The following is a 15,395-nucleotide window of genomic DNA, read 5'->3' on the forward strand; positions in this document are numbered from 1 at the left end:
TGAGCGCTTGACGCAGAAATTCTTGAATCGAACTCGTAACGAAAAACAATAGCTAGTGATCGGTATGGATTTCACGAAGGAAAGCTTTGATCTCGGACGCCGAAATTATTCGAGCCTTAGACGGAGAAATTTTAAGAAGCGGATGCGAAGCTGAAATTTTTCGAAGCGACGCAGACGCAGAAATTCTTCAGATGCAGAACTCAGAACGAAAAACAATAGCTAGTGATCTGGTATGGATTTCACAGAAGGAAAGCTTTGATCTCAATCAAATTGATTGACAATCAAAGATTACGACAAGCATGCATAACAACTTCACAAGCTCCACATCAAATACATCCGTAGCTTATATTATATATCACACATGGGAGTTTGCCACAAGTTCACAATAGTCAGCAAGTAAACACAACAACAACTTTCCTATTCTCAGGAATCAAAAGAGCAAGCAACTTATTAAGCTTTGAGAGCTCTTTCACTTCAAGTTCCAACATCCTGAAAACAAATAAGTATAGATGAAACAAGTCTGAAATAATAGTGTTTACAATTTACAGACACTTTGTATTGAAGAATATGAACTTACGCATGAATAAAAGCAGCAAACAACTTCTCAGGCTTTGAGTGCTCTAAAACTCCAAGTTCCAACCTCCTGAAAACAAAACAACAATACGTATAGATGCAGATGATCACACAACATTAGTTATAAATTAGAACTACAAATTGAAATCAAACAATTATTGAAAAATCTCACCACATATATTCCTTTCGCTTCAACTTGTAAACTCTATGTACTGTTAATCTCCACGTTAACATGATCCATATCTAATAAAAAGAAGATATTAAATAAAGCATTCACTCATTAGATATATGAAATAATTACAAGATGAAAAGATATGGCCTTACCCAACTCAAACTTTTCCGCATTCTCGATGCACTCTTCAATATTAATCGGCTCGATAACCGCTCTCAACCAATCTTGAGTGCAAATCAAAGCTTCCAAGACTCTAGGAGTCAAAGAACTTCTAAAGCCATCAAGCACACGACCGGATGTGCGAAGGTAGACTCGAAGCAACGATAGTTACGAGAATGCAGACAAAATATCCCGAGCCATCAAAGATAGAATTTTAAACTTTTGACCGGTCATGCTCCACCACATCAAAATGTCAAGATCGCGAGCCTCTTCAAGTTCAGCTTTAAGATACCGATCGAGTTCAGATAAGTTGCCCTCAGACTTCTTTTTCTCCTCATTAAGAAAGGCTTCATATGATGGCTCTTGCACGTAGAAATCCAAACCGCAATCTTCCCCTTCATTTCCCTCATCGCAATAAGGATCGCAACTACTACCAGCACTAGTAGAACTCAAAAGTTGACCACCCAAATTCTTATCACAAGACCCAAGAGAAGATTTCTCATAAAATTTAAACAAACGTTCCATGGCGAACTTCACCTTGTCAAACATCTCATCAACTATTGCAATATCATCATAAATGAGTCTACAACAATACCTCACATAATTCATTTTTTTTCTAGGATCCAATGCTACAGCAATCAACACCATCATATTCACTTTCTCAAAACTCCCATAGTATTTGTCAAACTTATCTTTCATTTTCGCACCCATAACTCTCACCCTAGGATCGAAAGCCTTCGCCGCTTCTTTCAGATAATTGAATAAAGAAGCTATTCCCTCAAAATAATCATTTGAAGTGATATACAAAGTCCCAGACATCTTGTTGGTTGCATCATAAAACTTCTTCAAAAATTTGCAAAGAATAATGGCATTTTCCCAATCAACACTAGTTGGAGTATCGGAGCTAAGCTCAGTTGAGAAAGAAATATCTTCTTCATCCATCCTTTCAAAAGCTTTTCTTAGCTTTATGGCGGTGTCTAACATTAGGTAAGTGGAGTTCCACCTAGTGGAGACATCAAGACAAACTGAACCCTTATAAGTGATCCTTGTTTTCTCAATGCAATCTTGAAATGCTTTAGCTCTCATGGGAGAACTTCTCACATACCTAACAACGTTACGAATACGTGCAATAGAATCGCGTACCTCAGCTAAGCCATCCCTCACAATCAAGTTTAATATATGAGCCGTGCACCTCATGTGTAAAACTTCACCATCTAAGATCAAAAGTTTATCTCTTGCAAACTTTTCTTTCAAATAACCAATGGCAACATCATTCGAACTAGCATTATCCACAGTGATTGTTGACACTTTTTTCTCTATTCCCCACTCGTAAATGCATTTCTCAACCATTTTCCCAATATCCCTACCCTTGTGACTAGGCAACACCACAAAATTGATGATTCTTTTGTTCAATTCCCAGTTTTCATCAATAAAATGTGCGGTGAGACATAAATAGTTCAAATTCTGAAGGGAACTCCATGTATCAGTCGTGAGTGCGATTCTAGAATTAAGCTTATGAAAGGAAGCCTTCAAACTCTTTTTTTCACAAAAATACAACTTCATACAATCTCTAGCCACCGTAAATCGCGACACATGCTTGAAGAGAGGCTGTAATTGATTGGTATAATCACGAAATCCAACATGCTCAGCCATCGAAAATGGTTGTTCATCAATTATAATCATTCGAACTAGCATTTCCCTACATTTCTCCTGATCAAACTTCCATGTCGTTAAAAAACTAGCACTTCCAATACTAGTATTTCCCCCTATCATTTGATTCCCACATACTGTATGTGATGCAAACAATTTTTGCTTCTTATCTATATTGCGAGGATACTTAGGGCACTTTCTCAAATGTTTCAACATAGTTGAAGTGCCATTATCAACATGGTACAAATACTTGGTCCCACAATAATTGCAAAACATTTCAAGTTTCCCGTTCGCGTCAGTTTTGCCTTTACGAAAATGAAGCCAAGCTACTGATTTTCGCTTACTAGACTGAGGACAAGAACCGGATACCTTATCTGATGCCTCTTCAAAGTCATCTTCCCCTCCTCCATGTTCTAGTGATTCTGATTCAATTATTGGTGTTATCTCATCATAGGATTTCTCTACTTCCATTGACATGTTAATAGATCACCTGCTCAAATCAAGCAACATGTCATTAACGGATAAAATTTAAGGTCATCAAGATTCAAAACTAAAGCTAGAAAACCCATCTAAACGACTCCGAAACGCAAAAAACGACGCGTCGATCACGGCGTAGCCGTGATAAAACTTATCATGACGGGTAGGCTTGATGGGTCTTGTTAAGCCTCCCAACCAGGCTTGAAGGTGAAAAAACATTGAGACCATATAAGAGCTCAAGCACTTGTCAACTGAATACTTCACAAAAAAACAAAAGAAATTTACCAACATAGCAAACTTAATCGAACATAAAATACCAAGAATACCAATTCTAGAACACCAGCAGCTTGAACATACTAGTGACTGGTAAAAGAAAGCATCTTTTTGGGCATGGATGTTCCAAAATTTTGCCCTAAAGTTCTACTATCATGTTAACAAAAGTATAAAACTGAGAATCACTCGTGAGATACGAGAGCATGGCTCATAATCAAGGCAAGCATTTATAAAATTGCACAAGTACCAGAATGTTTTTCTTTTTATTCAGCAAGCTTGATGCAATTTAGCAATTGCTATTGTACACAAAACCAAACTTTCAGAAGGGTTCAAAACAAACCTACAAGATGCAAATCACCAAAAGAATATCGGCGTAAGAACAAGCTAATCTCGCTTGTGTTCTCTCGTTCGATTCTCCGGTGTTTTTTTCTCTTGTCGGGATTTATTCAAGCAAGTCCAAGAAGAAGATCTCTTAATCACCGGCTTCATCTCGCTTGTCCTCTTCCAGGGAAATCATTCCCAAGTGCGAAGGATCCTCCAGCATCATCTTCGCTACCAAATATCCTGCTATAGACCATGATTGGTACTTTCTTGCTTGCTTGCCAACATATCTACCCGTTTTACCATCATAAAACAGAGATGCTACTGAAGACCCATCTAAGTGCATCATTTTGTAAATGACTTTTAATGGGTAGTTTCTCCAACTAAACTACCCATTTACAACCCACTACCCAGAGCAGCAAATGCAGAGGAAAAACTGGCGAATTTGACCAACCCATGTCGAGAATCGCACGAAACGAGACGCCATCGAAGCACCGAAACATGCGAAAGAGGAATTCACACGAAATAGAGATGCGATCGAAACACGCGAGGAATTCATGCAGCATAACATCCAAAGCCCAACAAAGTGCGTGGGTTTCTTCGCACACGTACACCCCCACATTCGGGCGAAACGAAGCCACACCCCGAGAAAATCGAGAGAGCAAGCAAATGCAAAGGACAACCGGCTAGAGAGAGATAGCGAGAGAGCAGACCTGGCAGTCGCAATGGAAGAGACGGAGACGGAGACCGGCGGACCCGACGGAGACGGAGACCGGGCGATGGAGACGGAGACGGTGAGAGTCGGAGAGGAGAGAGTATCGGAGATTGAGACTTGAGAGGCGTCGACCAAGAGTGACTGAGTGAGCTTGTGTTGTGAGAGAGTATCCTGATTTAGGGTTTTGAATTTTTTAAATTAAAAATTAAAAATATTATATTATATATATTATACCGGTCCGGTCCGGGTGGGCGGGTGGGCGGTTCCACACCCGGAGCCGGAACCGGACCGTACCCACCGGTTCCAAAAAATTGGAACCGGGAACCGGACCGAAACCCTTAGAACCCACCGGTCCTGGTCCGGTTTCGGGCGGTCTTGGGCGGGTTGGGCGGGTACCGGGTTTTTTGCACACCCCTAATAAAGAGGCACTTGAGTTTGATCTTCAATCTTAATTTTTCGTAAGAAATCGGTTTTTTTCGGATATTTCGATGGACAGGATCAAATCAGCAAGGGTGCGAATGGTAACCATTCTGCTCCAGAAATCAAATTCTTGCCAGAAATTGATTTCTGGAATTCTTGCCAGAAATTGATTTCTGGAGGAGAAATCTGTTTGGTAAAACATGACTAATTCTGCTCCAGAAATTGATTTCTGGAACAGAAATCTGTTTTGATTTATTGATTTTTTTTTCACCTAAAAAAATTTAAATTTTACTCAAAGTGGGTGGCCACATGTATTATAAGCCATTCCGTAAAGTTTTGAAATTTTTGATTTTTTTTGTAATTTTTTTTGGGCACCTAAAAAAATTTAAATTTCACTCAAAGTGGGTGGCCACAGGTATTCTAAGCCATTTTGTGAAGTTTTGAATTTTTTATTTTTTTATTTTTTTGGGCACCTCAAAAAATTTAAATTTTACTCAAAGTGGGTGGCTATAGATATTCTAAGCCATTCTGTGAAGTTTTGAAATTTTTTATTTTTTTTTATTTTTTTAGGCACCTCAAAAAATTTAAATTTCACTCAAAGTGGGTGGCCACAGGTATTTTAAGCCATTTTGTGAAGTTTTGAAAATTTTTATTTTTTTATTATTTTTCTTTTTTTTGGGCACCTCAAAAAAATTTAAATTTCACCCAAAGTAAGTGGCCACAGGTATTTTAAGCCATTTTGTGAAATTTTGAAATTTTTGATTTTTTTTGGGCACCTCAAAAAATTTAAATTTCACTCAAAGTGGGTAGCCACATGTGTTTTAAGCTATTCTGTGAAGTTTTGAAATTTTTGATTTTTTTTTTATTTTTTGAAAAAAATTCACCAAATTTCATATTTTCCCGAAATCTGACTTTTTTTTATTTTCTGGAAATTTTTATGAATTTTTCTAGAATTTTTCAATTTTTATGCATTTTCGAAAAGAAATTGTGAGAAAATAGGAGAATGCATTCGAATCGAAGCCTACAAAAAGTAGCTTCTCTTTTCTCGCCAAAAACTCATTCCGAATCAAGAATGCATTCGGAATCAGAATGCATTCGAATCAAGTATTTTTAACAAATGCATTTTTATTCCGAACGCAAAAATCGCTCCAGAATGCATTCCGGAAATTTTTTAACAAACGCCGTTCTGTTCCGAAATGCATTCCGGAACAGAATTTTTATTCCAGAATGCATTCCATGCGCATCCTAAGGCTTTTGGCTCCAGCCCCGGTACAACTGTACATGAGAAAATTTGTTTTTTTTTTTTTTTTTTGTAAATCCAATGTTGGCCGCGGGTCCTACATTATTTCTTAAAAAAATGTTTTTGGATCTGTAAAATCGAACGAGTGATCGGGTCGGCATTAATAAGACAAAAGAAGTAAACGGCAAAGTGCGACATCAGCTGGGACGCTCCTCGTAAAGAAGAAATCGATCTGACAGGTGATTGGCCCACGTGTCCGCCCACGCGGACTCGACCGTTGCGGGGGTTGCCGATTCAAAATGAGCCCCGATCTGACCCCCTTCCTCTTTCCTTCTTCGTCCCCCGAAGCGATTCGCGCAGTCCCATTCCATCTCTCTCTCTCTCTGCTCGCTCGCTTGCTGCTGCTGCTCCTCTCGATCTCCAATGGCGATTGCTGCCGAGACTCAGCCCCAGGAGAAGGTACAGCGTCCCCGCTTCATTCGCACTCCTCCAACGATTCTCTCCCTCCCCCTCCCTCCCTCTCTCTCTCTCTTCCATTTCTGGTGCCGATCTCTCGAAATGGAATCCGGCCGATCGTTCCGATCTGCGAACTAGGGTTTTCTTTCTTTCTTTCTTTTTGCCCTTTAACCGAGGCTGCAATCAATCGTGTAGAGTTAGCTTGGTCTTCGCTGGCGGTTATTCCTGATGGTATCGTCATTTGTCGGCGCGGCTAGGGTTAGCGCGGAGAAGGGGGGGGAGTGTGACACCGTGCAGGCGGGGAGCTACCTTCCTAGTTTTTAGCAGTTGGAAAATTTCAGATTTGGAGGTGTCGAGAGAGGCGGGGGGGAAGGGAGGGGGATGGTGATATTATGTGAGCTTGTCCCATGATCTGTCACCTCCTCCGACGTCTCGAAAGCATGTGCTTTCAACGGAGGGGGAAAAAAGCATGCTGAATCTCAGCTGTAGCTGGTTATTCTTGAGTGCGTCTTTATTTTAGATGAAGAAACAGTTCTTTCTTGGCGTGGCGTGGATTGCGAATACTACAGACTTTTAGATCGCTAACACGCGTGTGTGATTAGTTTTTGCTTATTGGAATTGAGGCTGGTAATGATCTCGCGGGGCTGAATTTATTTTTTTTCCTTGTGCAGTCCTCTTCAGAAGCTTCGGCAGCTGAGAAGCGGAGGTGGACGCTCAACGACTTCGACATCGGCAAGCCTCTCGGGCGGGGGAAGTTCGGGCATGTTTACTTGGCAAGAGAGAAAAGGGTTAGTCCGGCAATATATTCAATTGTTCTCGGATTTTTCCCGTGCCTTTTTACATACTTTTAATTTCTGCCACGGGTCCCAATTAAGGATTTTAGCTTCTTTGAACTGGACTATGTAGTATGTATATATATATATATCCTGCTTGTTATGTGAAATCTAATTTTGAGATGATTTTCTCTGATTAGAGCAATCATATTGTGGCACTGAAAGTTCTCTTCAAGAGCCAGCTGCAACAGTCTCAGGTTGAGCATCAGCTGCGACGCGAAGTAGAGATACAGAGTCATCTTCGACATCCCAATATTTTACGGCTTTACGGGTATTTTTATGATCAGGTGCGATGTGTTGTAAGAGCACTCTAACACGTGTGTTGCTTCATCAGACATCTTATATGTTTTGGGAGGATGAATGGTTAAGCAGCTAACTTTTGGTTCTTTTTCCTTGTCTTTAACAATATGGCAGAAACGAGTTTACTTGATACTAGAATATGCAGCCAAAGGTGAACTCTATAAGGAACTCCAAAAGTGTAAATACTTCAGTGAAAGGCGTGCAGCTACTGTAAGTTCTTGCTAGACGCCCTTTCGGATCAGCTTCCTTTTATTTTCCGCTTAATCTGAGCAGCGTCTTTCCTACCTTTCATACTTTCATCATGGCTACTAAATTGGCCTTGGAGAAATGGGCTGATGCATGGTGGATTGATATTCTGACTCTAGCTAAGAATAGCTACCCTGCTGTCTTCGAGCATGTTTGGCGGAATTTGCTTATTTTATCAGTCGAAATTTTTGTTGAGATCCGTCCCTAACAACATAATTGTTGCAGTACGTCGCATCTTTAGCTCGGGCACTCATTTATTGTCATGGCAAGCATGTCATTCACAGAGATATCAAGCCAGAGAATCTGTTGATTGGTGCTCAGGTGATAAATGGTTACCGTATCTTCTTATACTTGATCGATCGATTACTTATTCTATATCTTCTTAATGCTTTGTTTGGTCTCCTTCATTTTCAGGGTGAACTTAAGATTGCAGATTTTGGGTGGTCAGTACATACATTTAATCGTAGAAGAACCATGTGCGGAACATTAGACTACCTTCCACCGGAAATGGGTGAGTAAGCTATTACTGATATCTTAAATGATCATGCCTTCAAGAGGTTAATCAAGTTTGAGATAAGGATTCTGCTCAAGTTTGAGAATTTTTGTGTTCAACCAATTTCCTAGACTAAAACTTTATGAGAGTATTTGCAGTTGAGAGTGTAGAGCATGATGCAAATGTAGATATTTGGAGCTTGGGAGTCCTATGCTATGAGTTTCTGTATGGGGTTCCACCATTTGAGGCAAAGGAGCATTCGGATACATACAGAAGGTAAGCATCAATTTTTCATGTGTAGACGAAATTACTTAGTATGTACTTTGCTTATTTTGATTGATTGTGTTCTTCTTCATCCTGAACTAGGATTGTGCAAGTGGACCTTAAGTTCCCTTCGAAACCAATCGTCTCTTCTGCTGCAAAGGACCTTATTAGTCAGGTGAACTTTTCTCATCTGAAGTTGATTCATCTAAACCATATACGATACTGCTGAGCAATGCAATTGCTCATAATCTTTTACAAGTACCTGACCCTTCATTTGTTAATTTGTTACAACTGATAACAGATGCTAGTAAAGGATTCTTCACAGCGCCTGCCTCTTCACAAGCTTCTCGAGCATCCGTGGATTATTCAAAATGCAGAACCCTCTGGCATCTACAGGAGTTGATTCACCTTCATGGATGTGATTTTTCTCTTTCATTGATGTGATTAATGAATCTGATGGGTCTTATTATTAAATCAATGTGAAGTATTTGGGGGGCTTCTAGTAGTAGTCCAGAGAACTCGGGGTATTTTTATCTGTTTGGACAAAACGTATCAGGAACATTTGTGCACGAACCCCCCATGCGCAGTATATTCTTGTAACAGTTGGCTCATATTCAATTAATTTTTTCTGCTGTTCTTTTCTCCGGCAAATGCCGAACTTTCATATTTAACAAATTTAACTTTCCGCTGCCATGGAAAAAGCTCATGGCTCCATAATCAGATATAGCCAAAGGAAATAGCACCAGAGTCTCCCCATAAGGATGATGCGGTTGGATTTGTGGCTCAACCATGGCTCGTCGCAAAGGAACGCGACAGTGTTTGGATGGACTAACTCATCAAGAGCCATAAGAAGCAGGCCAGGACGGACTTTTGAGTGATTTCCACCTTCAATTCAGTTGCCGGGTGATTCTCAGCTCAATAACCCGCAGGAATATATTTCCGGCAAGCTGAAACTTGGAAGATGAGCTAAACCTTTTTGAAAGCTTAATCTGATGCTGAAACTGTGGTTAAAAAGACGGGGGGACACAGAGCAAAAGTCATTACCAACCTGAGCCCGTGTTTTATCCTTGAGCAATGGTAGCTTCTCAAGGAACTTGTTTGTGCCCATAGACTACCCCACAGAGGTCATCATATACATACGTGTGCTAGTTTTTTCGGTCGAAAGTGGATGCTAGTTAATGAAAATACGGTCCTTTCCGCGACAAAATTCAGTACCATTGCCAGGAACCCATCTCCGGTTCTCCGTGAAGATCGGCGTTTTCTGCGACAACCCTGCCCAGAGCATACGATCTTGCCATTTCCAATGGACCACAGGTCAATGAAAATATTCGAATTCGAATTCTCTCAGCAGTACCTTCTAAAATGGAATGACAAAGAAAGACCCAGGAGAGTACTTAAAGGTAAGTTGATAATCCAAAGCTGTTTCCGGCATTGCACAAAAAGCATCTATTGACTACATCATATAAAACAAAGCGATATAACCATATCAATGGGTGTGTTCACACGTAATTTTAGTAGAAGAATCCCTGCTTCTCCGGTTATGAAGTAGGGCGAACGTCTTCACTTACGCGGTCTTCCCGTCGTTACAGTTCCCTCCCTCTGACGACTGGGTAGGCGGTTCTTCCTCTTCCGTGGCGTAAGCTACATTTTTGGTACTTAAGAAGCTTGGTTGGTTCGTTGAAGAAAGAAGTCTGGCCCACATTCTGTCCGTTATGACAACTTTGTTCTGCCTTTCAGTCACTCGCTGCACCAAAAATCCATGAAGTTACAGAAGGAAAGAAAAGGCATCATGATGATGTCCAAATTGCTATAGAAACCATCCCCTCTCAAATGTTGCTATCAAGTGAAAAATGAGAGATCGGAGCAAGCAATGCATGAGGTTTTAGTCCAGTTCAGGAGAAGTTGCAGGGTGCCTAAAAGGAGGAAGAAGAGAACTAAGAAAATAGAACCCTGACATTGATTGGAGGCTCAATTTTGGGTGGGAGCAACCTGAGAACCTTGTAGTCCACAATTTTACACCTTTAAAAAGAAAAGGATCTCCACATGCGGTCTCTTCAACTACTCCCGACACGAGAATGAAGCCAGAAGCGATAATGGATGTTTGGTTTCTCCAAGAGTCCAAGCTCGTAAAAATGAACCAACAAGGGTGTAGAAACGATGGATGTGCAACGATAAATATGACAAACTTACGTTTAAAGGAATGTAAGTATGTCGTGTATTGACAAGTCCAACTGTGAAGCCTGTGAAACCGGCCATTGCTCCATGGACTGCACTTTGCGCCAGAAGTGTGCAGTAAACATTGTCCGATGCATTACTTGGAATAGCCCGGATCATGTATGTAGGATCTGCCAAAAGACCACGTACGTAAGAATCTATTCTTACATCTAAACTAGAGATGATATTACAACGACCAATCATATGGAAATTCAAGGCTCTGGTCCTGACCTATATATTTAAGGGTAATGGCCATCTTTTGCTGTCTGGCAAAATGGTCCTGAAATGAAATGGACAAGAGGTTGTAAATATTTAAATTACGATTATTGAAACCTCCAAAATACAATTTAAAGCAAGTCTGACGTAAGTATGCATCCACTTGGATAAATGGTCAGTGTCCATTGAGGAATGATTGTTGATTTGAAAGGAAAATAGATCAACAGAATATAACACAAAGGCACGCACAACAACAATATCACAGTAAAAATCAAGACATGAATGTTTCTTAATATGCCACAAAAGTGTACCAAATAATCTTGGATATAAAGAGCAATACCTTGATTTTGTGAGATATCCACAGACCAACATCTTGAAGAAGCTTATTCCCTGAAGCATCTTGTTGATTCATTTGCAGGCTCTCCGTGACTAGGTCTTGCCCTGCTCCTTCAGCTATCACAATCACCATGTGTCCATTTTCTTTAAGTCGTTTTTCAATGAACTCATAGAGTCCACCATTCCCTTCAAGATAGAAAGGTGATTCCGGAATCAAACAGCAATCCACATCTCGACTGGCAAGGGTAGCATGCATAGCTATAAATCCTGCACGAGCATCCCAAAGAGAATTAGGTCAAAACGTGTAAAGTTGACACACTGTTGCCTCGATAATATATGAGTTGACAAAGTTTTTGGTAAGAGAATGAATGCAGCTGAAAGCACAACCTTTGTACTGGACTAAAGATTTATAACTTACACATGTTAAGCTTACCACTGTAGCGTCCCATCAACTTGACTACACCTATTCCATTTTCAACACTTTCAGCTTCTACATGAGCTGCATTAATTGCACGTTGAGCCTCCTCAACAGCAGTATCAAATCCAAAAGACTTGTCAATGACCTGGTTCAGTAGAAGAAAACAAATGGACAGGTTAAACGATATATTTTAAGTTACTCTACATCAACGAAAGAGAAGTTCATAGCAAGTACAGGGATGTCATTGTCTATAGTTTTCGGGATGCCAGCAACAGCGACTTTAAGCCCACGCCGTCTAATTTCCTGCATTGTAGAGTGCACGTTACAAGAAGAAAGAAAGCTAATATTTACCTACCATTCATCACTACATATGCGTGTGCGTGTGCCACCTATACATGATAGAAGGGAAGGGAGGGAAGTTGGTGAAAGTATTAATAGACAACGCCTTTAGACATGCTACTTATCGAGCAGTTTCTTCCTCAACCACAGAACGGTAATCATGAGGTTTTTTATGGAGAATAAGAGGACTAATCGGGCATTAGCAGGTAATCTAGAAACTCAAAACAAAGAGTCAGGAAGTAGTGTTCCTTTCTGTTTAGACAGAGCTACCTGAAATGAGTTTTCAAATATGGCTTGGGAAGCAAAGATTGAAGCAATCAAATCCAATATAATTGTCGACCAAGGACAGGCAACATCCCAGGAAGTCAATGAAATCATCGCTGCTGATTGTTCCATGGATAATTCTAGATGGCATTCTAGTAAATACGGTAAGGAAAATAAATTTTCCATTACGGCATAGAATATTACCTCATAAATAACAGCCGCCCCCTTCTGCGTTCCATCCCCTCCAATTATGTAAACCTGGTTACCAGATGCAGCGATTATTTCTTCTAAGTATAAAGATGTGATGCCAAAGCTACAATGTCTATCAATAATCGTGAGACTCAAATGTGCCAAAATATTGAAACTTACGAACCAACAAAAGTCCCCTTAATTGCACACCTGGTTAATCCCGCGATCTTGAATGCTGTCAACAATCTTCAAAGTATCATGGCCTCCTCGTGATGTCCCAAGAATGGTACCACCACGCTTATGTATGTCATTGACGACTTTAGGGTTCAAAGTTATGGTATTTTTGGAGTAGAATCCCCTATATCCGCCCTAGGAAAGTGCACCAAACATAGTAAGGAAACAGCATCACGAAGTTAACTGTTCTGTCAAATAAATTATATACAGTTTATCTACACAAAAAATTCACTAAACCAAATTGACAAATTATTGCAAAACTATACGGAGATTGAGTATGCTAATATTTTATTCATCATTTGCTGATTACATGCCTAAAATATAATCCAGCAACAGACAGATGAGTAATCAGAAGTCAGAGCATACACAACTGGAGAGAAATGAAGAATAATATTCATACAACAATAAAATGTAGTAAACGGTTACTGTGACACATAAACATATCATTCACTCACATCTATTCCGAGGATTTTGGTGACACCATACATGTGATAAAGGCCACACACAATTTCCCTGATCACAGTGTTCAGCCCTGGGCAAAGACCACCACATGTTACAATACACGCGTGCACTTCATCTGACTCAAAATACACCTGGACAGCAGAACGACAAAAGTCAGGAAATTTCAAAGAGTTCATCAAATTCCATAACATGCGCGAGATTTTGGTGGGACCACTGCCAACTGTTCTAAAAGCTTAAGCTGCTAGATGAAGGCATGGTTTAATATTTAATTACTCTAACAACACGTATGACATACCTGTTGGCGAGCTCCTCCACGTCGAAAATGAGTTCCTCTTGGGCCATCCTTGTGAACAACAACCTACAAGTTAATACAAATGCAGTTCCAAGGACTAGTCAGAACAGGCTATTAAATTGCATCACTTATAGTCTTAAATTGCATCAGAATAGGCTATTAATTTGCTCAAACTTCAGCTGCCATTGTAACTATTGCAGGAGGAGCAACAAAACAACTACAATGTGCATCATTTCACTCCCGTGTTCGAACATAATACATAATCACACCAATACTGCAATCTATTTGACAGGTAAATCAATCTTGCAAGAGACCCACCTTTTGAGGAACTGTGTCATCCACGTTGACAAAATATTGCCTGAACAAAAAAAGAATAAAGAAAAAGAAACAGCACAGAGATCAGCATTTTCCAAGAGACATACATTAACATCAGAGAAGTTCTATAGAAGTAAGCTCTATTGCTTAGAAGAAAACAATTACTCACTTAACCACCGCATATCCAGGATGAGACCGCAACGGATTCGGGTATGTCTGTTGCACAAAAACATAGCAGGGAAGATGAACTTAGTAATGTTAACAACAATAGTAAGTACTTCCATATCTAAATGATCGTAAACATAATAAAATGCAAGCTGGTAGACCACATATAGAAGTCAGAGTGCGCTTGCACCCGCTAGCACAATGTTTCATATATGCTCACATCATACAGTTCACATTCATATATATGTACGCGGGCATTTATTAAGAACCAAAGTGGTTTAATCAAACAAGTCAGAAAAGAAATTCCGCACATGATTAATCACATTCGGTGACTCTTTGTTCTTCAGATTGAGCTTTTTCATTTTTCTCATCCCCCAGTACAATTCATTTAGGAACTTTAATTGATTATCAACTGATCTTGCGGCAAAACCACAATTAACAGCGCGACATCCCCTCAATCAAGCTGTCGCGTGACCACTCTAACACTTAAGGTAGTCCCCGCAGATGGCACACAAACACAAGAGACTGCTCGCGTTTACAAGTTATCATCGTATCAAGACCGCAATCCCTTTCACGGCCAGAGACACCGCATTATAATCTTTCTGACGAATTAAAAACCAGGACTCCCGAATCGTCAAAATACATGGAAGCTCAAAATCACCAGTAAAGCATGTAACTTCAACATCTACAGCTCAAAATCTCACTCCCCAGACAAAGAGACGAGCACCCATTTGCCAAACAACACAACTTGTAAACGCCGAGCTCGACGCCGGGCGATGGGTCGACCGAACCAACCGAATCACCACAACAAGCCACACACCCACCGCCACCACCGCACAGGATATAAGCACCCACGATGCGCGCATCAAATGTAACACGTCAGAGAGACAGAGGGAGAGAGAGAGAGGGCGTACAGGGAGGTTCTCAATGTAATCCGTCAAGTGCGGCACGTCCTCGAGCACATACCCAGCAACCCCGGTCACCACCTTCATCTGGGTACTATTAGCAGCAGCGGCGCTCGACAACCCCATCGCCGTTCTTTCCACTCACTCCGACTCCCGGCGAAGGAAACAAGAAGGACCCAGATCCCGATCAAGAACCCACTCGCGCGCGCACACGCACACGCGAATCCAAAGCAACGAGGGAATCTTTCGTTGGCGCTCCTCTCTCTCGCCGCTCCTGTTGCGGAGAACGATGGTTTGTTCTCGTGTTTTTTTTTTCTTTTCTCTCGATTCGCGGAGAGAGAGAGAGAGAGAGAGAGAGAGAGAGAGAGAAACGCGGAGGAATAAAGGTTGACGCCTCGCGTCAGAAAACGGCGTCGCCGCGCCGACCGGTTTTCTGGTGCTTCCCGGTTTTTCC

General features: G+C 40.7%; 2 protein-coding genes across 3 annotated transcripts; one reads left to right on the forward strand and one right to left on the reverse strand.

The window, feature by feature from the left end:
* The first annotated feature begins 6,335 nt into the window (after positions 1-6,335).
* Positions 6,336-9,236, forward strand: LOC115674432 (serine/threonine-protein kinase Aurora-1). Its single transcript, XM_030596826.2, has 9 exons — positions 6,336-6,459; positions 7,128-7,244; positions 7,430-7,576; positions 7,704-7,799; positions 8,061-8,156; positions 8,250-8,346; positions 8,487-8,604; positions 8,695-8,767; positions 8,894-9,236. The coding sequence occupies exons 1-9, from the start codon at positions 6,424-6,426 to the stop codon at positions 8,993-8,995; spliced, it is 882 nt and encodes a 293-aa protein (XP_030452686.1). The 5' UTR covers positions 6,336-6,423; the 3' UTR covers positions 8,996-9,236.
* On the reverse strand, positions 6,511-15,177 carry LOC115674275 (ATP-dependent 6-phosphofructokinase 6-like). 2 transcript variants are annotated; one of them, XM_056310653.1, is made up of 14 exons: positions 14,951-15,176; positions 14,041-14,087; positions 13,875-13,914; positions 13,560-13,622; positions 13,258-13,395; positions 12,779-12,937; positions 12,584-12,637; positions 12,011-12,079; positions 11,792-11,921; positions 11,363-11,625; positions 11,038-11,086; positions 10,783-10,937; positions 10,180-10,336; positions 6,511-6,520 (listed from the first exon to the last, which is right to left on the reverse strand). In XM_056310653.1, coding segments are annotated over exons 1-14 (1,443 nt in total). In that variant the 5' UTR covers positions 15,068-15,176; the 3' UTR covers positions 6,511-6,518. The 2 variants fall into 2 exon arrangements, with proteins under 2 accessions (XP_056166628.1, XP_030452484.1); XM_030596624.2 differs by lacking the exon at positions 6,511-6,520 and having other exon boundaries at positions 9,984-10,336; positions 14,951-15,177.
* Positions 15,178-15,395: the final 218 nt, after the last annotated feature.

This window comes from Syzygium oleosum, unplaced genomic scaffold (assembly GCF_021117445.2).
Source record: "Syzygium oleosum isolate NSW1041296 unplaced genomic scaffold, Sole_v2.1 Sole_v2.04, whole genome shotgun sequence".
NCBI classification, from domain to species: domain Eukaryota; kingdom Viridiplantae; phylum Streptophyta; class Magnoliopsida; order Myrtales; family Myrtaceae; genus Syzygium; species Syzygium oleosum.